At 39.9% G+C, this 25617-nt stretch overlaps 1 protein-coding gene and 1 long non-coding RNA gene across 3 annotated transcripts; one reads left to right on the top strand and one right to left on the bottom strand.

The window, feature by feature from the left end:
- Window positions 1-345: 345 nt before the first annotated feature.
- On the bottom strand, window positions 346-13312 carry LOC113010462 (ceramide synthase 2-like). Of its 2 annotated transcripts, none has more exons than XM_026149514.2 (13): window positions 13133-13312; window positions 12306-12479; window positions 11433-11550; window positions 9993-10111; window positions 9732-9789; window positions 7096-7146; window positions 6458-6550; window positions 5893-6021; window positions 5216-5325; window positions 4946-5099; window positions 4559-4667; window positions 942-1044; window positions 346-487 (listed from the first exon to the last, which is right to left on the bottom strand). In XM_026149514.2, the coding sequence occupies exons 2-13, from the start codon at window positions 12470-12472 to the stop codon at window positions 415-417; spliced, it is 1284 nt and encodes a 427-aa protein (XP_026005299.1). In that variant the 5' UTR covers window positions 12473-12479; window positions 13133-13312; the 3' UTR covers window positions 346-414. The 2 variants fall into 2 exon arrangements, with proteins under 2 accessions (XP_026005299.1, XP_026005300.1); XM_026149515.2 differs by having other exon boundaries at window positions 13104-13304.
- LOC113010463 (uncharacterized) lies at window positions 13238-25574 on the top strand. Its single transcript, XR_003270347.2, has 3 exons — window positions 13238-13367; window positions 14293-14379; window positions 25439-25574. It is a non-coding gene; the product is annotated as an uncharacterized LOC113010463 (long non-coding RNA).
- Window positions 25575-25617: the final 43 nt, after the last annotated feature.

Raw genomic sequence — 25617 nt, 5'->3', positions numbered from 1 at the left:
CCAAACTCAAAATGTAATACCTACCTACATTCAATAACGCTTTATTTAAAAAAAAAAAAAAAATTATAAATTCAATCCAGTAATATTATTTCAAAATAAAAATTAAAAACACAGGGTTGCTATGTTGTTGGTTTACTCTACAGACTGTAGATAAATCTGATGTGCTTTTGAAAAATATACTGGCCAACTTTATAATCTATTTTTTTCTTTTAATCATTCAGCTCATATTCACATCCTGATTAAGCTGAACTTTGGAAAAGATCTAAATATGGCAAAAAATGTGTTACGATCACGTTTTCTTCAATTTTGATGTTTAACACATTTCAAAATAAGAGGTAAAAAAGGTTTTCTTCAGTATTAAGAGTTTTATTCAATCTGATGGAGCATTTTTAACGGCTGGATTGTGTAATCAGATTACAGAATCCTCAGTCTGATGTTGCGGGTGTGTCCACACTTGATGGCACGTGGATGCAGACGAGCATAGCACCTAAGACGGATGACAGAAATCTTTAGATTAGTGAGATGGAATCTGTAGATCGCTGCTTTACTGAGGGCTGTGATATGTATCTGCTAACACTCAACTTGGAGCCATCAAAGCTCTGGGAGAGCTTACTCCCAGTCAACCTAAAATCTGCCACTGAATTTGATTCTGACAACTGTTCTTTGAAAGAGGAAAATTATTTAATCAGCCACTCAGTAATTATTTAGCCTTGCTAATAATGCATTTTTTCCTAAAAACCTCATGTGCATAAGGAGCAACTAAAGGTTTTACTTCTTCGGACCTTTCCCATGCACCCTGCAAAAAGATGAAATCAAGTGGAATCAGTTTTTAGCAATCCGCTCAAAACATCTTATCTTATCTTAGGGGAATTATCCCCTCACCTCTCTGAGAATGAGTTCAGTCTCGCTAATATTTGTGTGTGCTGGTTTTGTATACATACTTGCGGCAGATTATCCTGTCACAGTTGTACTTCTGAGCCAGCTGCTTCAGTGATGGCTCAATGATGCCCCCTCTCAGACGTAGGACAAGGTGAGGGTTGGAATCTGAGAGAAAGACATGGGTATATAACCATCAATGCAACTTTAAAACATTTAACAAACAGCAGTTTTCTTCCATCGTGGTGAAATCCACCTTTTTGGATGTTATATTCTGACAGGGTGAGTCCATCCTCAAGCTGTTTCCCAGCAAAGAGCGTGAGACAGTAACTTAATGGTTACAGCTACTGTGGGCATGTACTACTACATGCACAGAGCTTTGTTAGTTACACCAATCCAGTTATAAAGCAAAATGAATGTAGTAATACTGTGCACTGAGTTCCCAGACAAAAATGATCGTTTCAGAAGTTAAGGAGAAGAAAGTTTATAAGCTTTCTGTTCACCAGCCGCTCAGAAACTCAGTGAGCAGAGCGCTGTGAACAAGTTTTATCCAGTGCTTTGTTTTTAATCTGTCCTGCTGACACTGCTGCACAGAGGGAGTAACTAACGTTGGGATGAAACTCACTAACAGGTCGCAGATTAACTGCAAGTGTTTGCTATGATGAATGACACAAAGGTACAATAAGAATGAAATAATTATTGAAAAAAACAAATATAGAAGAAAAGAGGAAGAGAGAAAAGCGAGGACAATTAAGTTTCATGATTTAATCCAGTTAAATATTGTTTTTCAGAAATTCCTTCAACTTTATTCTACATATTTAATTTAAGACTAATAGATTTAAACTAAATAGAAAAGAAGAAGTCCTGCTCTTAGTAGCATTGATAATATAAGAATTAAGGCAAACACTATTGATTAATAAAATATGAGTCATCATTAAGCCCACATGAGAAACGATAAAAGAGAGAAGTTGAGCTTTTTCTTGTGAACAAACTGAATCACTTCTAGAGTGAATCTTTCTAATCACCCATCAGGAGCTACGACATTTTATTCCAAAACAAAGGGCTCATGGAAAGACTTCCATCACAGACCATAATCCTTTTCGTCTCTTCTTCTGCTGGAACATTTGTAACTATGTGTGCATTTTAAAAAAACAACTCCTTCACGAGAGAGAGAGGTTTCACATAAAAGTGATATTATGGTCATTAAACATTTTTGCAATTCAAGTCTGTGGACCTCCTTAGTGTGGTTGTAGAAGCTGCCAGCAGATGGCGATGCACAACAGCGGTGATAGTGACACTGTTTAATCTACAGTACTGTGTCTGTGAAGGTTCTCGGTCATCCAGGTCATCATAGTCTAAGGTGCTCGGAAAAACCTCAGGAGTCTTCTCCAAGCACGGCATCCCAATGTACTTCAGACCCAGCAACACACTCAGCCAAAAACTGGTTCATCCCAAAGACAAAATTCCTAAACACAAACTCAAAAATGTGGTGTATGCTGTGCAGTGCAGCGAGGAATGCCCAGACCTCTACATTGGAGAGACCAAACAGCCACTTCACAATGCATGGCACAACATAGAAGAGCCACCTCCGCAGGACAAGACTCGGCGGTGCTTCTCCATCTAAAGGACAAAGGTCACGCTTTCGAGGATGCCAAAGTTCACATTTTGGAGAGTTTGAAAGAGGACTGAAAGAAGACATCTCTGTCCACTGTGAGCGACCATCTTCGAACAGAGGCGGTGGTTTACGACACCAACTGTCGGCCATCTATAATCCAGTTCCCTTCCCAGACACCTTAACGCCCACTCTCATCCTGGGCCATCTGACCTCACACGAAAGTGGGTTTCACAATGAGCTCACCCCAAACCTTGGCTGATTGTGACCTACACCCGTCTTCACACCTCGGCTTGTGTAATTAGGTAGAGGATCATTAGGGGGTCCATGTCTCTCTTGGGGGGACACTCCCACAGGGCTTAAATCTGGGACTCTCCACCATTTGCCCTTAGAACTGAAGAAGCTTCTTATGAGAGGTGAAACGTGTTCAAGCAACTTAAAGAAGTCCAGACGCTCCTTAGACTACAGTACTGTGCAGAACTCGTTAGCCACCCTTACTTATTTGTGTAAAGTGATCCTGGAAAAATAACACAAACAGTTCTCCAAGATTTCTGAAGATCTTTCAAAGTTTTTGTGTTTATTTAAGACTCTTATTACTGTTCTATAAATCATGAAAGCATTAAAAAGGCACCTAACCTAATGATGAATCAGTGACTGTATGAGATTTGATTTTTTGTTATAATCATTGGGATGAACTAGTGTTGTGTCTACACAGCTCACCAACAAAATAGTTTTTAATTGTATTTTTTGCCACTTAAACACATAATTTGTTCCAATTTCTTTTATAGAATCTAAGAAAAATACATCTGGCACACAATGAAACACTATGAATCATGGACTGTCCTCCCCAGAGTCCGGGCATCAACATTATTCGAGCAGTGTGGGATTTTTTACACAGAGAACAGTACAAAAGGCAGCGAACATCCAAAGAAGAACTTTGAATGCCCTTCAAGAGGTTTAGAGCAATAAACTTTTTCCTTCTATGAATTTTTTCCACTTCTGCGTAAACACTTTTGACTAAATGGCTGCACCTCCACCCCATCTTCCTGGGTGGCTGAAGACTTTTGCACAGCACTTTAATTCTACTTAATCACATACTGAAATATTTTTCAAAATCCATCCCTCCATCCATTTTCTTCCGCTTATCCGGGGCCGGGTCAGGGAGGCAGCAGCCCAAGAAAAGAGGCCCAGACCTTCCTCTCCCCAGCCACCTCCTCCAGCTCGTCAGGGGGAACACCAAGGCGTTCCCAGGCCAGCCGAGTGATATAATCTCTCCAGTGTGTCCTGGGTGTGCCCCGGGGGTTTCTCCCGGTGGGACAGGCCCGGAACACCTCGCCCAGCCCAGGAGGCATCCTTGTCAGATGCCCGAACCACCTCAACTGGCTCCTTTCGATATGAGGAGCCGGTTGAGGTGGTTTTCAAAATCTTTAACCAAAAAAAGAAATAAAGGTAGAAAGACTAAATGATCATTTTATTTTCAGCATTTAAATGTAACAGTATTTTACAGTAATTAAAGAGCACTTCTATCTACGCATGAACATACATCAACCTGCTCTTTTGTTTCGATATTGGTTTATGTTCGTGTTAATAATCTCTGTTGTACTTTTAAATGTTTGCTTCGTGAGCCTAATAAATAAAAAGAAAACCGTGTGCAGTGAAGGCTACAGTGGACATTAGCAAGCACAAAACATTTCAAATGAAGGCTGCCGTCCCTCTTTAAAGACAGTGAATCACTATGGATCATTGTACAGCGTTACTGAGGCTCAGGATTGTGCTTCCTGTGTGTAGCAGGGCGCTATGACACCTGTTTTATGACACCGGCTTTAAAGAGAATGTTTTCTGCTTCAGTTTCTCACAGTTAAAAGTGAAGGACAGTAGCATCATCTGACTCACAGACACCGCTCTGACTGAACACACCCAGTTCACATTAGTAAAGGAAAACAACAGACAGAGAACGTTCCTACTGAGCTTTACGCATTCTGTCCACCACAGACGACCTGTGGTTGGCCAGGTTGTTAAGGACACAGCTGTTGGTGAGCATAGACAGTTTGGAGTTAAGAGAGTCTTTACTTTTCTCCCAGTAACAGTCAACTCCTGGGTCCTTGTTCTCCTCTCCCCCTTTTTCCTCCTCTTCCTCTTCAACCTCACTTTCTTCATCACTGCGTTCATCTTTTTCCAGCTGAGGAAGAAAACAGAAGGTTTCACACTACAAACTACGAAGAAGGTCCAAAAACAAATGAGTGGGTGACACTGATTTATTTTCTTGTGACCACAGGGCTGTGAATGAGGACATAAAGCTGACTGGTTCAGTTTTCTGGATGCTCCCTGTCGTCCTTTTAATTGGACTCTTTGCTTGTTTGCATCAAGTGGTATCACGTAAGAATTAGAACTGCAAAACAATTGAAAACATGTCAGAGACATCTCGTGACGCACTATAGCTTCACTGCTCTTTCTCACCTTGCCTTTCAGGAACTTATAGAACATGTGCAAGATCAACTTGGCCCAGAAGATGTGCAGACCTTGCAGCACCATCAGCAGGATGTTAAAAAAGTAGTAGCCAGCAAAAGGCTCAAACACCTCCATGGACAGTACCAGGGTGGTGTGAATGATTCTGTAAGTAATCGAATAGCTAGAGTCAAGTTGCTGATGAGAGAGTTCAAATTCATCCACACTTCTTTTACAGTTATCGAGCAATTTAACGACAAAAAAAGGAGAATTATCTCTTACTTGCTGGGAAAAATCACCAGCCGAGTCACGAGGAAGATCACAGCGAACATAACAAACAGGGTGTCACACGATCTCCTCCAGCCAGCGCCGTAGTTGAACATCTTTGCAGGCTGCAGAAATAATAACCGTGCAATAAAGTCACATAGCAAATCCCAACAATAGTGCTATGTAGATATGGATAATAAAATAACAAACTAAATGTTTTCAGAATGGGGAAAAACAGCTCAGTCTTTAAGTCAAGCAGAACACTAAGAACGCCTGCTGTTTTCTCATTTTCAGTGCAAAAATAAAAAGCATCAAGCAGCTCAGGTTTAGAAGCCTGATGTTATTCACAATTGTGTCTTTTGCACAGGTTAACAAAGGTCAGTCAGCACCGCTAGCTATCATGGCACAATCACAGGATCCTTCTGCTTCCTGCAGGCTACTGCAGAGGTCTTAGATAAATATTTTCTAAGAATAGCCTAAAGTGCAGTTTGAACTTCTGATTGTAGTTTGTACAGTCAGTTTTTCTCATTTCTTTCAATTTTCTACATTAATGTAGGATGTCTGGCCAAAGTGAATATTATATTTTTAAAGATTCCCAAGATGTTTTTTCCTGCACATGTAAAAAAAAAAAAATGACCGTAAATGACCTTTATTTTACCTTTAGAGCATAAATAAAAGGATCTGCAGGTTACCTCTAGCAGGATGTCAGAGGAGTCGTGGAGCAGCATGACCAAGGTGCCGATGCGAATGTAGTTGGCACAATAAGAGAAACTGAGCAGGAAGATGGTAGCCAAGTGGTGGACGACCTGTTCCTTAAAATCCTGCAAAGGCAAACATGCAGTGAGCAAAACAAAAGAACCATCAGATGTCAACAGAAGACAGTCACTCATTAACCATGTGCTGGTCAGGATTCTCATTAAAGCAGAAGTGAAGTGAGAGAAACATGAAATATGACCACAGTTAGACCAACATCATCCCAACAGCTAACTTCTGTAAAGGGCATCTGCTGCGTGAGACAGGAAGAAATCTGGCAACGCACTCTGTGGTGGAATGTGTGAAACATGCAACTCAGTCAGCAGCAATCTGTATATAAACTCTGGCGTATCTAAAAGGGCAGCGCACGCAGTGAATCAGCTGCTTTCAATGCAATGCTTGCGTAACAAAACGGGCCGTTCAATGCACAAGCGCTTCTGTTTAAATAAACACTTTGCTACGTGTCGCCGGGGCTGAAAACAGCCTGTTGTGTAACATCCTCACCTTCCTCTTGACATCCACAGAGATCCGAAGGAGCAGAGAGCCATAAAATCCCAGCTCCAGCATGTAGTACCAGTAGTGAGCTCTCTCCATGGGCTGAGGAGGACGAATATAAAGGTGATTTTTTTATAAAATACCTGGACTTTAAATACTGGCAGAACAGTAGGGAGCACTGCACCTACACAGGTGGAGGATTTGAAATGTATTTATAAGCTTTTCTGTTTAAGAAAGGAAGGGAAACTATCATGAATAATTCTAGCGTGTCGCTATCCTTACACTTGCCACCGAAGCCTAAGAATCTGAGCAACTCATTTTGTTTTTAGTCCCACTAGGCGGTATAATGGATCACTCTTTGCCTATAAACTACAATTAGATGGATTGAAACTATTCTCAGCCATGACGGTATTTTTATTTATTTTTTCATACATATACATACATACATACATACATACATACATACATACATACATACATATATATATATATATATATATATATATATATATATATATATATATATATATATATATATACATATATATATACTTTCAACATAAATAATGAGACTTTCACAACGGTTATTTTAATGGAGCACACTCTGTTTTACCAAAGTAGTCATGTGGTGTATGTAATGTTTTCACCTGAAATGGATACTGCCTCCAACATTCCCTGAGGTCCCAGAACCACGGTTTCTGCACAGACAGGGAAAAATTTAGAATAAACCTGAAGAGGTGGAAACGTATGAAAGGACAGAAATAACTTTCAGATTATCCCTCATAATGTCCTCCCGATTTCCACACCTGTTGTCCTCAGGGGTCAAAAATGACTCCATCTGGTTTGATTGATACTTAATTAATATGAAGTGGATTTTTCCCCCACTTTTAATTAAAACTTAATTCAAACATTTTGACACGATTTCTTTATTCCATTTCAAATTTATGTCTGATAAAACCTCATTTAAATGAAATGTGTCTTTGTTTTTGGGTAAAAAAAATAAATTAAATCATCAGTTATTGTGATTATCGTTTCACAACCAGAGTTGGTTTCTTTAACAGATGATCACAGACGGGTATATGTCAAAGTTAATTTAGGAAGCTGTTTTTAAACTACTTCAAGTTTTTCACTGGCAGCAAATAATCACATCTGTTGTCTTCTGGGGTCAAAAATGACTGCATCTGGTTTGAAAGCAATAAGTATAAAATATCATCCATCTCTGTGTTTCAAGGTTTTATACAACTTTATTCCAACTCATTACCTGACATCACATACTGCACATGTTTTTATCTCGTAGTTCCCCGGTTTACTTGGGATGTTCTGTTGGAATGGACAGAGTCCTCTGAAGGGGACTTGGTGCTCACACAGTCATATCAGTACCTGGATCTTACATCACAGCAGGAGAAACACCCACTTGTTCCATACACCTCCAATGGGAGCATGTTTGTGTCATGAACAATGATCATTTATTGTTTCTTTATCAAGGAATGATATCCTTTTTGCGATTCTGTGATTAATCTTGTGTCAGTCACAGTAGCATGAAAACTGCCCTAAAAGACTCTGGATGTCATAATTTGTGTTGTACAGTTATTTCATTTTTAACCTTAATTTATATTTTATTCCTTCCTAGTTAAATTTACCCTTTTTAATTTTTCATATTTATTTCCTATCTTATTCATAGCCTTTTCCTTTTTTGTTTTCTTTAGGTCACGAGCAGTTGTCCAAGCATTTCACTACATATCGTACTGTGTATGACTGTGTACGTGACAAATAAAATTTGAATTTGAATTTGAATTTAAACTGGCCGTAGCGACTCTACTGGATGCACGGCAGTAAGAATCAACACACCCACATATGCCTACAGCTGCTCTTGATCCATTTTTCTTCCTCTCTTGTTGTCCCTCCTTGTTCATCATTGAGTTGGCTGTAGAGCAGGTCATCTGCTAATTGGATGGTTGTTGGTTCAATCTCTGTGTGCTCTAGTCTGGAGTTCTTACCAAGGTGTCCTTGGACACGTTACTGAACCCCAACTTGGTCTCTGATGCATCCATTGGCATGTGAACGTTAAAAAGCATAATACAAGCAGAATACATGGTGTATAATGCTTTCAGCGCTCGCGTAGAAAAGCAATCTGAGGATTTTAGGTAATCAGTATGGGACCTGGCATATGTGCCGTGGTAGATTGTCTTTCTCTGTGACGCACGAGAGAGTCCTGCATCGTCTGTCACTGGGAAGGATAGAAGACCAGATCAATGTTTCCTCATATTACTGCAAATATTCCTGTCTCAGCTGACTCCTCGTTCTTGCTTGATCTTCATCATAATTGAAATAGAAGATGTGTAGTCCTCTGACACATCTTCTATTTTAGTTTCACATTCTGAAAATTCAAGAAACTTCAAGAAGCCCAGTCACTTTCTTTCCAAGCTCTTCAGACTACCACATTCTGGATGCCTGAGAACCTACTTGAACATACTTCAGATTCTTCATCACTTTCCTTCACTTCATAGCCTTCTTCCACTTCTGCAGGTGGGTGATGTGATTTTTCAGAGAAAAGGTAGCATTTGATCTAAATATTGGCAATATTTTCTTTATCTTCTAACCCTGGATCTTCCTGAACATTGATTATTCCTCCTCATTATACTAGAGGACAATATGTGCATTTCTTTACTGGTCATTCCTTTCCACAACATGGTAAAAAAATTATCTCACAAGCCTCCAGTGCAATGGAGGCTTGTGAGATAATTTCTGTGTAGGTATTATTGTAGAGTCTACCTTACAATATGAAGCACCTTGATGCGACTGTTGTTGTGATTTGGTGCTGTATAATTAAAATTGAATTAAATGTAGAGCACCTGCCTCCTCATTGTGCTTCCTGTTTTGTTGTTGTTGTTATGAGCATTGCATGACCCCACACATCAGTGATCCAAGATGTTTGAAAGCAGTATGGTATGAAAATATGGCCCTTTGCAACACTTTTTACTTTGGGCCGTTTTTGACCCCCAAGGACAACAGGTGTTACAAAATCCAATAAAACCCCCATAAATAAATCAAATTACTTATTCCAACTTATTCCAATCATGCATAGCATAGTACTGAATAACTTCACTTATTTTCAGACCATTTAATGAATAAAAAACACATTTTTGATAGCAAAAGATTTCTTTTTGGGACAAAAATGACCCCAGGACAACACAAAGGTTAAATTGATTTTTTTTCACTCACTTATTGTTTTAGCATCAATAGTAGGAGTAAAATGTCATTGCTATAAAATGTTGTCACTCACATCAACCAGGCAGGACAATCCAGCCACAAAAGCTGTGAGGTAGAAGAAGAACCTCCAACTGAAAGACAGCGACTGAGATGAGAAACTCTGGCTATTTAAAAAAAGCACTTTAAAAATGTAACCAGCCAAAGCTTTGGACAGTGTCAGAGTTCTTGCGAGCTTTTCCAGGATCGGTCATTGTGGAGACTGGTGGAGGATCTTCTATTGAAGGAACTCATCAGTAACTGGACAATGACGGAGGCGTGGAGGGGAAATACTTACGCAGCTTCACCAAACTTCTTGGTTTTAGACGGCTTGTCTTGGCTCCTGCGACGCTTGAACCACGTCTCTATTTGTCTCTGCGTTTTGCGGCACGACAGCATCAAGCCTTCCATTTCACTCTGAAACAAAAAACAGCACAGAATGAGTTGAGGTGGAGCAAGCGACGCTCGAATGCAACGTGTTCGTATTGTTCTTTTAAAACGTACTTTAAGAAGTTTGTAGTGCAGTAAAAGTAAGTGCGACGTGCAGGCTTCGATTTATTTCTCCTGTTCAAACCCATTTGAATATAGTTGACATCATTTTTGAGTATATTTATTTTATTATTTCTTATTAATGTTTACATATGTAGCATTCATTTCATTGTTTAGTGAAATTTGTTTAAATAATCTTGATCACATGTTCATTTTGCTTTCCAAAAACAAAATAAACTTAGTCAGAAACTTTCTATATGTATCTAAACAGTATTTTAAAAGTTATAACCTGTTACTATATTGTACATAACAAAGTCATAAAAAATAATGTGATATTTACATATCATTCTTTATATGCCTACAGTGGAAACAATGGCAGAAAGAAGCATAGTTTTAAATAGCTCTATATAGCATTATTAACATGTTGACCTTCAGATCAATCTACAGGGGTCAGAGGTCAAATGTGACCTGCTATTTCAAGTCTTTGTCTATATGTTAAAAGAACACACCACACTTGTAAGAATCATAGTTTCTAAGTTCCATCCATCCATTCGCTTCCGCTTATCCTTTTCAGAGTCGCGGGGGGCGCTGGAGCCCATCCCAGCTGTCATGGGGCGAGAGACAGGGTACACCCTGGACAGGTCGCCAGTCCAACACACAGGGACAGACAACCATTCGCACTCACATTCATTCGCACATTCACACCTAGTGGCAATTTGGATTATCCAATTAACCTATCCCCACAAGCTGCATGTCTTTGGACAGTGGGAGGAAGCCGGAGTACCCGGAGGGAACCCACGCAAACACGGGGAGAACATGCAAACTCCACACAGAAAGACCCCGGCCTGATGTTGGAATTGAACTCAGGACCTTCTTGCTGTGCGGCAACAGTGCTAACCACCGTGCCACCGTGCACCGTTTCTAAGTTATGAGGCTTTTTGTCAGTTTTCAGCCAATAAGTCATTAAGCTGACCCTCCATATTTCTTCAGTCTTTAGAGCAAAAGCAAATGTCTGCTGGACTCATTTCTATTTAGCCAGAAGCCTGTGAAAGGTCACAAGATGACCTTGTGGGGTTGTGTGTTTAATGCTGTGGGGGAAAGGGAAAACAAAGTGCTTTTACACACAAATTTAACTTTCAAATGAAAACACGCCAGTTTAATCATTTGAAAAACACCTGACTTTAAAGAAATACAAATTCAAAGACTAAGCCACGTGTTTGCATGCGTGCAGAGGCCTCCTCAGGCTCACCTGTGTCGGCTCTCTCCTGTTCTGGATGTAAAACGACTCCAGATTCGGCGATGGTGCAGCGGTCACTTGAAATCTATTCTTCACCCCAAGACACCTGGCCATGGGTGGGGCAACAAACCTGAGGGCAGAGAGAACAAAAGGTATCTTAGAAAGAGGACGGGGGATACTCGGGGTAGCAGTCACTGTTTAGCTGTAAATAGAGCGCTGGGTGACCAGCGTGTGACTGCACTTACATATGAATGCATTGTATTACCACTCACTTAGCAACACAACAGTTAAAAAACATTAGGTTAAAGCATTGTTACAAACCTGCAAACAAGCCTGCTTTTATTAGTTAATCATAGCCATGCATGATTTTTTTCCACTCCAGGAACATGAGATCATTTGACAATCACATGACATCTTAAGTATGATTAACAAGCAATTTGAGTCTCTTGACGCATCTTCTGCTTGTTTGCTCACAGCTAATATGTTAAATTACCTTCATTTAGGTTTGAACATCTCTAATTTTCTCCCTCATTTCATTTCTGTTTATCTTCCTCTCTAGTTTCCAGAGTCTTTCTCCCCCCATGCTAACAATGCCAGCTCCACTCACCAAAAACACAAAAACACCTGCTCACTGTCCCACAGCTCGGATCCTCTTACAAAGTCCTCTCTATTGATACTGTGGATGGCTATAGGAAGCAAATGCAGTGCGACTACTTTTTTCCCCAGTGGTGACAACGACTTCATATGATTGCTGTATTTTCGAAAAGACTTGTAAGTGCTGTTTCAGCTTCAGTGGAGTGAAATGTTTGTGTGCTCTGCTGCAGACCCTTCACTATCTCAAACACTCACTCACCCATTTCAAAACAAAGAAGGCCTGTGTGCTACCTTTCAAACATGTAGCGGAGGGCTACGAAGCCGAGGGCGAGGGGCAGAGCGATGAGAAGGTCCAGGGGTCTGGGGCGGTTGGAGTCCCCCATTTGTTCCATGTCTCTCCAGGTCACACCAGGAGGAAGCCAGTAGTCCTCCTTCCATAAATCAGGCAGCATCTCCATTTTTTTTCTGATGCACAGGTGAAGAAGAATAAGAGAACATGGTGGACAGAACAAAATAAGAATAGATTAGATTTACTGTCATTTAAAGGTATATAACTCAAACTGTGAAATTAAGTTTGGCATCTAATCTGAAGGGCAAATAATATACAATATACAACACACACACATAGACACAAATGCACAAACCAATTATATTATGTACAGTACACATTAGAGGTTTCCACACAGTTAAGCTTGAGCGCAAACAAATATGAATTCATCCAGGTATAACAGCAGGTGAGGTGTCACGTGAGAGAGACAGCAGCTACAACAAGAAGAGCACTATGTTGGTGCATCCTAAGCATCCTATGATCCTACATCTGTCACCTCAACTACAATATGTTATCAAAAATCAACAATAATAATAACTCTTAAATAAATAAAAATGTCCCACAATAAGAAAATTCCTGTCCTACAAGATCAGAATTAATCATCCTAACAACCATAAAGCACGGGTCAGGTGAATAACGATCTCTTTTAAACAAAGTGCAGAGAAATAGCCGACTGCACTTCAGTTGGTTGTTTCCATGGATAAACGCAGTAAGCTGCAATGAGACCGCCGAAAGAAACGGGATCCAGAGCAGAAACCTACCGACCAGGACCTCCGTGTGAATTACAAACCGAATTAATGAGGCAGGAATCTGAAAGAAAATCCAGCTTAAACCGAGATTTCAGGCTGAGCCCTGGGTGGCTGACGATGCGCCGTGGTGCTCCTGTGTCCTGAAGACGACAGCAGATCCGAGCCGCTCGGTCATCATCGATCTGCAACGGTTGTTAAGTCAGACGGGGTTTTAAAAAAAATGAAGCGGGGAAGGAAGCTGTGGGACAACCTTCAAAAGTAAAAGCCCTCGGAAGAGTATGTTGTAGCTTTTAGTAGTTTATTTACTTCGTTTTAGTGTCCCCCCCGATAAATTTGTATAAATATAGAGTAAATAAAGAAATATCACTTCTCTCTCTTTAAGTCCAAACTGAAAACTTACTTGTTCAAAATAGCTTATCGCACGTAACCTCTTCACTCTACTATTTTCAATTTGTTTTATGTCTTATGCTTTTATGATTGTGTAAACTGTTTGCTTTTATGTCGCTTTTATTATTCTGCTGTCTACAGTGTCTTGAGTGTTTTGAAAGACGCTTTCAAATAAAATTTATTATTATTATTATTATTATTATTATTATTATTATTATTATTAATTTATTAATTTATTTTGAATATCATTTTTAATTAATGTAAGCATATTTTATTAACACCTCATGCTTTTTGACCTGTATACAGCCAAATACAGTCAGGTCGTGGTAGGTTCAAAAATGTAGCAGTGAACCTTTATTGTGAAGACTTCCGGTCTGCTCTGTCTGTCTGAATGATTGATAGCTGTGGGGGGACTGACGCACCAGGGGTGTCTCCGGCTCAGGGGGAATGATTCACAGTGTGAAGTGGGCTCTGTGGTTACCTTTTAAGTTATAGTGGGTGGGCAGGCTATTGCTGATTGCTTGCTACAATTTAAGCAGAAGGATAAGTGGTTAATAGCTGGGAAAGCAGGGATAGGCCTATTTTCAGTGTGCATGGTCTTTAACATATCAGGCCTTATAGTTGTTAACCTGTCATGATGTTCCACTATATAACCATTATATGAATAACACAAACTGGGGCAACCATGGCACAAAAGCTGTGATCTATTCCATTTCATTACACTTCGTTTTACTGTAAAAACTGTTTGATTAAATCCTTGATTGAATATCATGGATGGGAAACATGCCTGATTACATTTCCCTCTACTCCTTAGTAGATTATTCTCATGGCAGACTTCTCCCGGGTCACCAGCTCTCTCTGGGAAAGCAGCTCCAGAAACCCATTGCAACGAGCTTCGAAGGTAAGCACACCTCTCTGCACAGGCTGGCAGGCAAACCTTTTGAACTTTTACCCTTAAGAAAACTCAGGACAACTTTAAATGGTTCACTTCTTCCAAAGCCACACTGTGGTCCTCCTCACACTGTCCTCCTCCACATTCAAGCACTGCAGACAACACTCCTCATGTCCCAAGATTAGCAGATAACATCAGCACTGTTATGCAAATGTGCAGATCTTTATTGCCAAACAGCTCAGCTGGGGAGCTGTTTGGCAATAAGCTTGTGCATGACACACTAGAATTGTGTGTGTCACGCCTCAGGCATATAGGTGCAATATTCGGTCACATACAGGTAAAAGGTGTTTAAATGACTTGTGTTCGGGCAGTAAGGGGAGAGTTTGTGTACATTATGCAGCAGACAAATTACTATGATTTGCATGTGGCTGGGTGTGGGCTGTCCTTCACTGAAGTGTATGAGTGTATGTATAACACCGGTGTACTTGTGTTACTCGTGTTAATGCAATATTAATAATATCTCTTTGTGGCGCTGCACTCCAAAGACTTAATTCCCCCTTTTTAAGAGTTCAAATATTTCCATTATGTAAATATTTAAAAGTTAAGCTTTAGGTGTCAACTGTCAAACAAAGAAATGAATGTAAATCAGTGGGAATCCTGGTACGCGCAGGTGTGTTTTTCTGTGTATTTCATGTTTGCATATTCAGGAAGGTTTGATCTGATCTGCATTTAGTTGGTATGTTCTTGAGCTGGAAAAAAGGACAGCTGTTAAAAGGTCAGACGTGAAATATATTAAAATGAGAGTCAGTCATATCACCTGAGCCAGATTTGAGGCAATGTTTTGTGTGTGTGATCCAGACGTATTTGCATGTTTGTGTGCATGTGCACATGTGTTTTTCTGCAGACAGTCTGCGGGAGGGTGAAGGGAACTGAATGCCTTTTTTGTGTTGGCAAGGAAGTAAATTGTCAGAACTCAGTGAAGCAAAATCTGTCGAGCTCAGTTCGACACTAATGAGGTCGGGGTTGTTATACAGTGTTTCCAACCATCTGTTGGACTGCACTGGACTGTTTTGGTCAGGTTAGAGAAGTCTGACTGCACTCTTTGTGCTAAATCTCTAACAAGTTCCCCACTGAGTAATTAAGGCAGCTATATTGACTAATAAATTGCTGTGAGCAGTTCAGTTCAGGGAGATTCCAGCTGTACATCTCAGCTCTGTTCTCTGGATTTGGCTCAGTGGTACTTTGAACTAAAAGCTAAAAGCACTGGACGAGATCATATATGCAGTAGCATCTTATTTTAATATGTTTCCAATGTTTCCAACTTTTTCACTCTCCAAAAGACACGGGACCAAATTTTATGACGACTCCAGCAGTTCCCATTGTTGTATTGTAGGTTCTTCACCTTACAATATAAAGTGCTCTGAGGTGATGGCTGCCGATGAATTGAAATGTCATACAACAAGAGGCAAGGTAGACCCTTGACAGGTCACCAGTTAACCTAACATGCTGGGAGGAAGCCAGAGTGCCCAGAGAGGACATACAAACTCCACAGCAAAAGGCCCCAGCTATCCTATAGTTTCAAACCCAGGACCTTGTCGCTGTGATGCAACAGTGCTAACCAGCACTCCACTGTGCCTCCCTGGGGATCACAGTAGTCATTAGGATTAATCCTCTAGACACCCTGGTTGTCAGCAGTTCATCTAATGCTCACTCAAAGTGGTGGACCAGAGGCAGACAAACCCTAGATCAGTGCTGCTTTTTATCTATACAGTACTATACAGATTTTCTATATTCTTTGAAGAGAGCACGGGCAAAATGAAGTCCACAGAGAGAGTCTATATTTTATCCTTCTGAATAAAGGATTGTAGATGACCATGTGGTGTTTCTGAAAGTTATACGTTTCTTATTTTCCATTTTATCCAAAATGTGTGTGTGTGTTTGTTTGTGTGCTTCCTTGGTGCTGCAAAGCTGTTTGAACATAGATTGTTGTTCTCCAAGTAACCAGGAGAGGTCAGAAACTGAAGCAGAAAATCTGACAGGAAGGGGAAAGTTGGAAGTAAAAGGAAACCTCTGGGAAATTAATGGCATTGCCTTCAGGAAGTAATTTTAAAAATGATTCCACCTCAACTGAAATGGAGTCTTTTTAATCCATGGGAAGGAATACTATTAATTTTCATCACAAGTCCAGCCGTCTCCCTGTAACCGAATCACACATTGAATGTCCTAAAACTCTTTGTTATAGCCACAGTACAGGAAGGCAGTTTATTTTAAATTTTATACACATTACATGATCAGTTTCTAGCTGTTGCATAAGAAGAACATGACATATAAAGATATGCGCATGTGTATTTGACTGGTTGTTAATTATGTTAGCAGGATGGAGAGCTGTATTAGACATGTGAGCATACAGTGTTTCTACGGAGTGATGATGTCATTTTGATCATTTCAAAGTAAGAGTTTTAAACTGAACTACATCTCCTGTCATACATGTCAGAGCTACGTTACTGTGCAAGCAGCTAAAAAGTGGTTTGTTTAGAAACTTAGAAAGAACGCCACTGCAAAAACATTTCATTTGGAGGTTCATCTGGTACAATTAGGTTCCACCCTACTCTGTGTATCTCTTTGCAAGCCCCTAACTGATTATTCGATTGATGTCCCTCGCACTAAATCTTCCTGCTATCGATTTTAGCACAGCAACAAGGACAGCCTTTGCACAGGAAAGGTTCATGTGTATGAGTTAGTAGCTGACATGGATTTGTGTGCATGTAGTTAAGTGCAGTTTGCAGATCTGTAAATGAATTAGTGTTTCTAAAAGCAGGGCAAGACGAAAGCTTTTATTTCATTTTAAAAAATGAATTCCACTTTCATTCTTTCTTCTTCTTTTTTTAACAAGCGAGTGTGCACGTCCAGTAAGTTTGATCACAAACAGCAGTTTGATATTTCAGTCTTTAATCATTATGGAAACAGAAAAATCAGTGAAATATCAATACTAGCCATTATTTATAAAGTCTTTCAGAGCCACGTTTCAAAGGGCTTTACAGTATAACACGGACAGAAACAATATAAAACAAGAGGCCAAAGGAGCAGTATTAGTATGAAATAGATCTATTTTTACAGGTACTGTTGAACAGATTTGGCTGGTGTTTCACTGGATGGGGCCTAAAGCCAAAAAGGATTAGCGGGAGGACATTGGTGCACTTGCATTTCATAATCAGAACTTTATATGACACACATTCAATCAGAGCTGTGAGCCTCATAAGCCTTTTAAAGGGATGGTGACGTGAAACAGCAAAACCCCGAAGAAAATTTTGTGATGTTTATTCATTATAAATGTAGCTTTTATAGACATTGAATTTAGGACAAAGTGAATTTGAAAAGAAAAAGATATAAATAGAAGCTAAAGCTCAATTTCAGAAGGAAATCTAAATTACATCTTTAAAAACAGGTGCTTTGGTTAACTGGTCAAGAAGTTTACCTGAGGGTCATCAGAGTGGTGGCACAAAAGCCACCAAATGTCCAGCATGAGTCAAAGCTGATTTAGAAAAAAATCAAGTTTACAGTTTCAAGCAAACTCAGACCTTCTTTCCTGATCTTTTCAATTAAACTAATCCAGCCTTTTACCTAATAATCATAGAAAGCATATGCTCCTTTTTTCTAAAGCTCTTGCAAGTGAGTGCAGTTGTGTCTAAATGATTTCCATGTCTATCCTAAACTCATTTAGTTTCTCTCTTATTTGATCAGGACATCTCCTGCGGAGATCTGCTTTCTGGAATTTGTAAAAGAAAAAAAAAACATTATAGAATTATAAAATGACATGATGAGTCATGAAGAAATGCGGAGATATGGATCCTTCTCTTCCTGCAGCGTCTGTCACTGAAAGCACTGTACATAACACACACACACACTTAATGTCTGTAAAGTAAAATGGAAACTGGGCTTCTGGTGTTTCTGCTTGTTCTCTCTGCTGTGCTGCATTTTGCCCTCATACAGTTTCTGTTCAGTGCTTTCATATTGTTATGCAATAAGGACTGAGAGCTTCCTTTTACACCAGGAACCGAGCTTTTCACTGGATATTTCTCTCATCCCTAGCCGCTTCCGCTGTTACACAATGGCGTAATCAAACTGTGCTCTGTCGAGACCTTCCTTGTGGTCCGTCCACGATGACGATGGCATGCTGCTGTAAGGATCTAAAATGATGCGGACACAACGAACCACGAGGAAGAGCAGCAGCAGCACGAGGAGGCCAACAAAACACAGGGCTGATCCTTGTTCTGGGTGACCCGGCACGGGCTGCAGCACGGTGGGGCCCCGGGGATACCCGGGCGGAGCTGGAGAAGAAACATCATAGTCCATGAGCCAGTAGTTTGTGTTGCTCATCTTGGAAGTGAGGGAATGTTTTTGGAGTTTGAAATCGCTTAACTAAATGACTGTTTCTTTGCAGTCAGAAGCTCTGAGGAGTGGCACTGCTCCACATAGCCGTCTTTGTTAATGTTCGTGGTTTCTAAACATGGAGGAAGCTCACGTAGTGAAATCTGGCAGCTAATAGCTGACTGAGCTCAAATGCAGTGTTTTCCACAAGCCGCAGGGCAACAGAAATAACATAGCACAAATTAGCAGTGCAAATTAATCAGTCCTCTGGTAAATGGTGTGGCAAGCTGGGGCATGCTCAGCATGGCAAATTAGACTGAACTGGCTGGTGTTGGCATGATCCCTATATAGCACTCATTTGTTCTCAAGAGATCTAAACAATACAAAAGTAGAGGTCCCTGATTTATTTATTCTGTGTAATCCTCCGTTATTGGTCAATATTTTAACTGTCATCCAATAGCAGCTCTCTGGAAGCCTTTATTGTAATTACAAAGTGAGTATAAATCTCAGCTGAGTGACTGAAGATGTCCCATGGATCAATCAAAGTGCCTGCTGGCTGGAAATGATGTGTGTCGTGCTGCTTCACAGAATTATTTTGCATTCAAATTGTTTTGACTGTGTCGGCCTGGTTACTGAGCAAAGCTTGTATTTTTGTGTCTATTTCTTCATCCGGAGTCACGAGGAGCTTTTTCATTTGGGGTTTCAGTCATCAGGATACCTAAAAGGAAAAAAGAAGCAATAAAAACTCAGTAAATTTCCAGTATGCACTTCCTAGATGTAGAGAAAACCCACTGATTCAGGATTCGACCAGGGTTAAATTTTATTTGTTTGTTTCTGGGCACCAAGTGAATATTTTGGGGGTTTTCCTGCAAGCACAAAAAAAATTGTGTGAGAAAAACAATCTCTCCTGAATTCAGATATAGCTTAGTAGAAGATAAATAAATCAGGCACTGATGAGGGGAAAGAAAAAGAAATATGGAGAAAACCCTTAGGGAGTTGCTGCACTCTTGCATGGATACACCCTGCACAGCTTCTTTAATGGAGAGACATTTTCCTGCGATAGGTGAATTCCCCCATCAGCAGATTCTATTCCAGGAGGTTTCCTCTTCCTCCTTAAGACCCCGCAGATCCTCACAAAGACACGCTGATAGCACTCTTGCTCACCCAATGATGGGACTTAAGGGCATAGTGAAGGTTTAATAGGGGACCTTTGGACACAATGAAAGAAAGTGCCTGCCTCAGTATCAATTATCAAATGGCCTGTGGTTGCATCAGGTCTGGACAGCACGGAATAGCCATGTGTAGAAGAAGAAGAAAAGAGGCTAAATAGGCAGGACAGGCTCGGCAGTCAATAGAGCGGACATAACGTTTACACGGCAGGACAGAAATCACTTTGAAAAAAGGCTGATAATGAAAACAGGGATAGCAGTTTCTCACCGTTTCCATTTTTTTAAGGATTCGATTGATTTTTAGCAGCTGGCTGTAAACACAAAAGAAGATTAACTGGATTTAAAAGTTAAAGATTTGCTTTCTCTTAAATCCTTTTGAGCAGTTGCCCTGACAAAATACACTTTAACCAGTAGTTATGCAACACAACCAAAGTTATGGCTCTCTGGAGCACAGCTTTACCAGTTTCCTAAATGCATGAGGTAGGAATCACTCAGCACTTTGCATCCTTTCCCCACCTTTATTTAAATCAAGGCGTGAGACAAAGCACTGATTATCATATATGTGGGTCTGTTGCAGGTCTGGGGTTTCAAAAATGTGACCAGAGAAGTCATGTTTTATGTTTTTAGGTCATTCCACAGCTCTGCAGATTAGCCAAGGTCATAATGACAAACAAACAGCAACAGATCCAAGAGCACAGGTGAAAATTCATTTTCCCTGAGAATCAAAGCAAACACAAAAGCTTTAAAGAATATAAAAGAATAAGCCACATCAATTTCATGGATCACTGATCTTCATAGCGAGACCTGCTTTGGTTCCTAAACAGCACATAAATCACACTTTATTGCCTGACCATCTGATTTACGCAAAACAGCAAAATGAAAGCCTGGTGTGGACAGTTCAGGGCTCCAGATTTGTAATAAAATCTGAAGCTTTTTTTTTTTTTTTTTTTAAGCAATAAAGCAAAAAAAAGAAAAGAAGAGATTGATGAAAGCACTAAGCAGCTGTGCCAGTGAAATCTGACGACACACTGAGTGACATATGGCATTCCTCGTGCCTTTAATACCTGTAATACCTCCAATTTAGGGCTCTGGATTATGACAGCAGCTTTGAAAATGTCAAGGACTTCTACAAATGAAACGGATATTGTCTGAAAACTAAAGTAAATCCTTAAAGTTGGACTGTCAGACTGTGAAAAGGGGAAGCAATCTCCACCCAACAATGAGCACGTTGCTGTTAAACTTGTGTTTGGTGTCATCAAGATGATTAAAGCCCTAAAACATCTTCGGCCTCTTATGCAATTATTTTTTTGTTCTCCATTAAAAGGTAACAATTTTTAATGGATATTAAAACACAAATTATTTAAATGAATTTAAAAATTTAAAACAGAGTGAAATTAGAAGTTTTTAACTGAATTTCAGTGAAGGATTTTTTGATTGTAACTTCTTTTAAAACTTCTTACTACGCTGTAACTTTTAAACACTTCACAGATTTTCAAAATCAAAGACGTAAGATGAACATTGCAGTGGTTTAAAAAGCTCTAATTTTCCAGGATTGTTGAGAAGTGAAAGAATTAACTACCTTCATAAATATATTTCTATATATGTTTTTGTAGAATATATCACAAGATGAAAATCGCCTGGATTATGGTTTGTATCTTTGTATCACATGTGAGGTGTTAAGGTGCCCCGCTCTTAATAGTTCCTTTAAAACATTATTGATAGAAGTAGCACAGAGTTTTAAAGGGTGTCATAAAGTTACACAAGAACTCACAAATCACACCTGCTACTGTTTCTGACAGCTCGCAGACGTTGCCATTTAAAAAGTTAGACATGCAGGACCACAATAACTCCTACAAACAAACGTTTAACGAAGCAAGCACAGTCACCATTGTCATGAAACACAAACTGGAGGACGATCAGAAGAGATTAGAACTTACCTTGAGGTGAGGACTGTGTAATAATAATGATGGTGATGATGATGATGATGATGCAGCAGTAGCCCTTCAGCACCTTGGACAGCTCTGTGCTCACTCACGCTGCACGCACAGATTCAAGACTGAACTCTGCTTCCTCTGAGGGCTTTAAGGTCTCCTCAGTTTCACGGATCCGCCCCACCTCCCTCCCTCTCCGCCCACCAACGACTGCCCTTGTGCCATGCACACACACACACACACACACACACACACACACACACACACACACACACACACACACACACACACACACACACACACACACACACACACTGTTTTCGTTTGGATGAGTAAATCACAACATGTGGCTTTTGAATTATATAAGAGGAGTGCATGACGTGGGGACAGTCAGGGATCCTGATAGCCACACAGCCATTATGGAACAAACGCCTGTTCTGTTGTTGTTTTCCTTGAAATTTAAATGATCGAATTACCTTAATGCTCCATGCCATGCAAATAAAAGCAGCTGCACAGAGAAGACTTGTGTTAGACAGCTGACAGCAAATATTTCACTTTCATAGATTTACATTTCTTTTTTTCCTTTTTTTTAACAACTAAAAATGCACCTGAGACAAGTGCGTCTGGCTGAACCACCAACAAACACGATGACATTTTGTTGAATATTATCCTGCGGGGAATAAGAGGAGTAAAGACAAACATAGATCCACCACTGACCACATACCTTCTGTGGATTTTGTGGGGATTTTGGTGTTTTAGCAACCTCAGAGAAACTTTTAGTTTTCTTCCACTGGGATGTCAGGAGGCTCAACTCCTGTAAAACAGGAAAAAAACAAGTCATTTTAAGTGCAACAGCTATTCCTTGGGGTATATGTTCAATTTAAGTGCTATTATGCCCTCATTGTGTGAGTGTGCGTGTCTCCCCATTTCTGTTTTTATGTAGCTCACTGTACAGAAGAGTTGACCAAACCTAATGATATATTTCTCAACATCACAGTAAATGCTTCATCTTCTGGCCTGTTCTTTTCTATTCTATTCTTTATGTCTAATATTCTGATTAAAGCTCTTATTAAACAAAACATGGGTTATGAAGCTAGATTAGATTTCTTTTAAGTGATGTTAAGAGATCTGTGCAAATGTACAAAAACTGCAGATGAACACATTGTCTGTTTTGGACAATAAGACTATAAGTAGGGTTTGCCTCATGGATAACTGGTATTCCTTCTTTAATAAAAATATGTTTCCTGTATTAAAATATTAGCATTGACAGAGTTTTTTTTAAATACATGAGAGTCTGCTGTTTTTTTAAACCCATTCCTTTGTTATATTGTGTAAGACGACATTTAAATTTGATGTCAGGTTGCACTCCAGGTTTTGCTGACCTGCAAAAAATTACATGATCAAGAAGTGGAGCAAAACAAGCGGGGCTACCTGATTGTGCCTGTGGCTATAAGCTCCGAACTCACTGTGAGAAGTAATTAATTGACACAATTAAAACTCTACAAACACTGCTGCAGACTGTAGTCCATACACAGCCACATCTCCCCTGCCTGAGGCTGCATGGGATCTCCCAGTAGGTTTAATTAATAGTCGGTGGATTGTAACACTGCCCTGAAGGGGATCATAATCTCATAACAATGAGCAGTGCTCCAGCAGTGCACCCACTGTGGTCATAAATGGTAAGAGTCTCCAACCCACAAGATGATGAAACTCAGTGTTTATACTTTGCTGCCCTTCCTATCTATACAACTCCAAATCTACGAACCAGAATGCAAATCTCACAAACCCGTATTTGTTCACAACAAAACATAGAAAACATATCAAATGTTCGAATAGTCTTTTTTTTTTTTTTACATTATATAAATATAAGATATTTTTATTGCAATTTTTTATTACAAATATTAGCTCATTTTAAATTTGATGTCAGTAACGTTTCTGTTTTTTTTTTTTTTAAGTTGGAACGGCGCAACAAGATCTTTTGGCCCTCAGGCGGCACTGCATTAAAAACAGACATGACTCTGTTATGAAAATCACAGCATGGGCTCAGGAACATGTCCAGAAATCACTTTCTGTAAACACACTTCAACATGCCATCCTCAAATCCAGGTTAAAGCTCTATCATGCAAAGAAGAAGCCATATGCTAACACTAAAAACACTGCCTTTGACTCTATGCTGGCGCTCATTTAAAAATTTGAGATCAAACCATATAAACGCCCTCAATAAAATAAACCTAAACCAAAAAACTGAAATTGTTTAGCCATTGTTAGGGCAATGCCTGAAGGGCTGCCTGCATTATGATAACGCTGTTATAACGTAGACTAGATTACAGCTTGATGTATGCATGGTAGTGTGTCACCAAGACGATGTTAAAAGAAAGCTCTGCTCTGCCTCCATGACCCTTTTCCTTTCTGAGGTGATTGTGTTGTTGCATTTAATCCCATTCACTTGGGTGCAGTAAGTGTGTTGTTGCTTGGAGGGACTTTCCCCAGTAAGATACTCTCAGTATAGTGAGGGCTTTACTCTTCACTCATGCTCCACATTGACAGAAAGTGCATGTCATACAGTTAAATCCAAGTATTTGGAGAATGACACAGTTTTTCCAATTTTGCCTCTGTAGACCAACACCGTGGATTTTAAGTCAAACAATCGAGCTGTGACTGAAGTGTAGACTTTCAGCTTTAACTCATGGGGCTCAACAAAAGTACTTCACACAGTCTGTTTTCAGAGGCTCAAACGTATGAGGGCAATAAGGACGAGCAGTTTCATGACCAGGTGTGTCCTTTCCCCTTCTTACTGATGAATCTGACGGGTGAAAGATCTGGGTCGTTTTCCAAGAGTTCAACTTAGAAAATGACCCAGATCTGTCAATATGAGGCCCAAAGGTGATGCAAGTTAAGGAAGCCAAAATAAACCTCAGAGAGAGCAAGGAGTGGAGTAAGAGTGGCCAAATCTACAATCTGGCTCATTCTTAAAAAGATGGAATAAACTGCAACACCAACAGGCCTGAAAGCTCACAGGAGACGACTAAAGTGTGTGATAATGTAATTTCCATGGGTAAGAAAAACAACTTCACATCATTTAGCCAAGTCATGAACTCTCTCAAGAAGGTAGGCATAGCATCGTTAAACGATACCTCCCTGAATGAAGGAATGTTGGCATGTACGGCCGCCAGAGTCACATAAACACTTCATGTGACTGCTGATAGGAGCAGCAGGATGAACTGCAACGTGTACAAGGCTATGCTCCTCAGATCCAGGCAGACTTCTGGTAATCATGGATGAAAATCAAAGTCAAAGTTAAATACTTTCCAGTCAAAGTATTAGAAAAATCCATATATTTAAGATTGTTAGTTTGTCCAGTTAATTTTGAGCCTCTGAAAATTTGGGACTGTGTATGAAAATGGCTGCAGATCCTAAACAGTTCATGGAAGATGTTTCTTTTATTTTGCACTTCAGTCACATGTAGGTTTAAAACCCACTGTGCTGGTGTACAGTGTCCAAAAACGTACAAACCTAACTGTAGGAACATAATAAACCTGATAATGGCACCATACATTAATAATTCTGACGTTTCATGTATGGTTATTCGTTCCCTCGTAGGCTTCAGCTGCAGTCAGACAAGCAAGGAGACTCCAAAGAACTGAAAGAGGTTAGTTGATATGAGGACATCCATACTCGTACATCACAACAGACAGCTGAGGGATCAGCCCCCGCCCGCCTGATATATTGACCCCGGGGTAGAAGCTAATCTATCAGCCCTGTATTACCAAATCTATAGG

The sequence above is a fragment of the Astatotilapia calliptera genome, chromosome 18, assembly GCF_964374335.1.
Source record: "Astatotilapia calliptera chromosome 18, fAstCal68.1, whole genome shotgun sequence".
Classification (NCBI taxonomy): domain Eukaryota; kingdom Metazoa; phylum Chordata; class Actinopteri; order Cichliformes; family Cichlidae; genus Astatotilapia; species Astatotilapia calliptera.
This window is presented reverse-complemented; position numbering and strand designations above follow the sequence as displayed.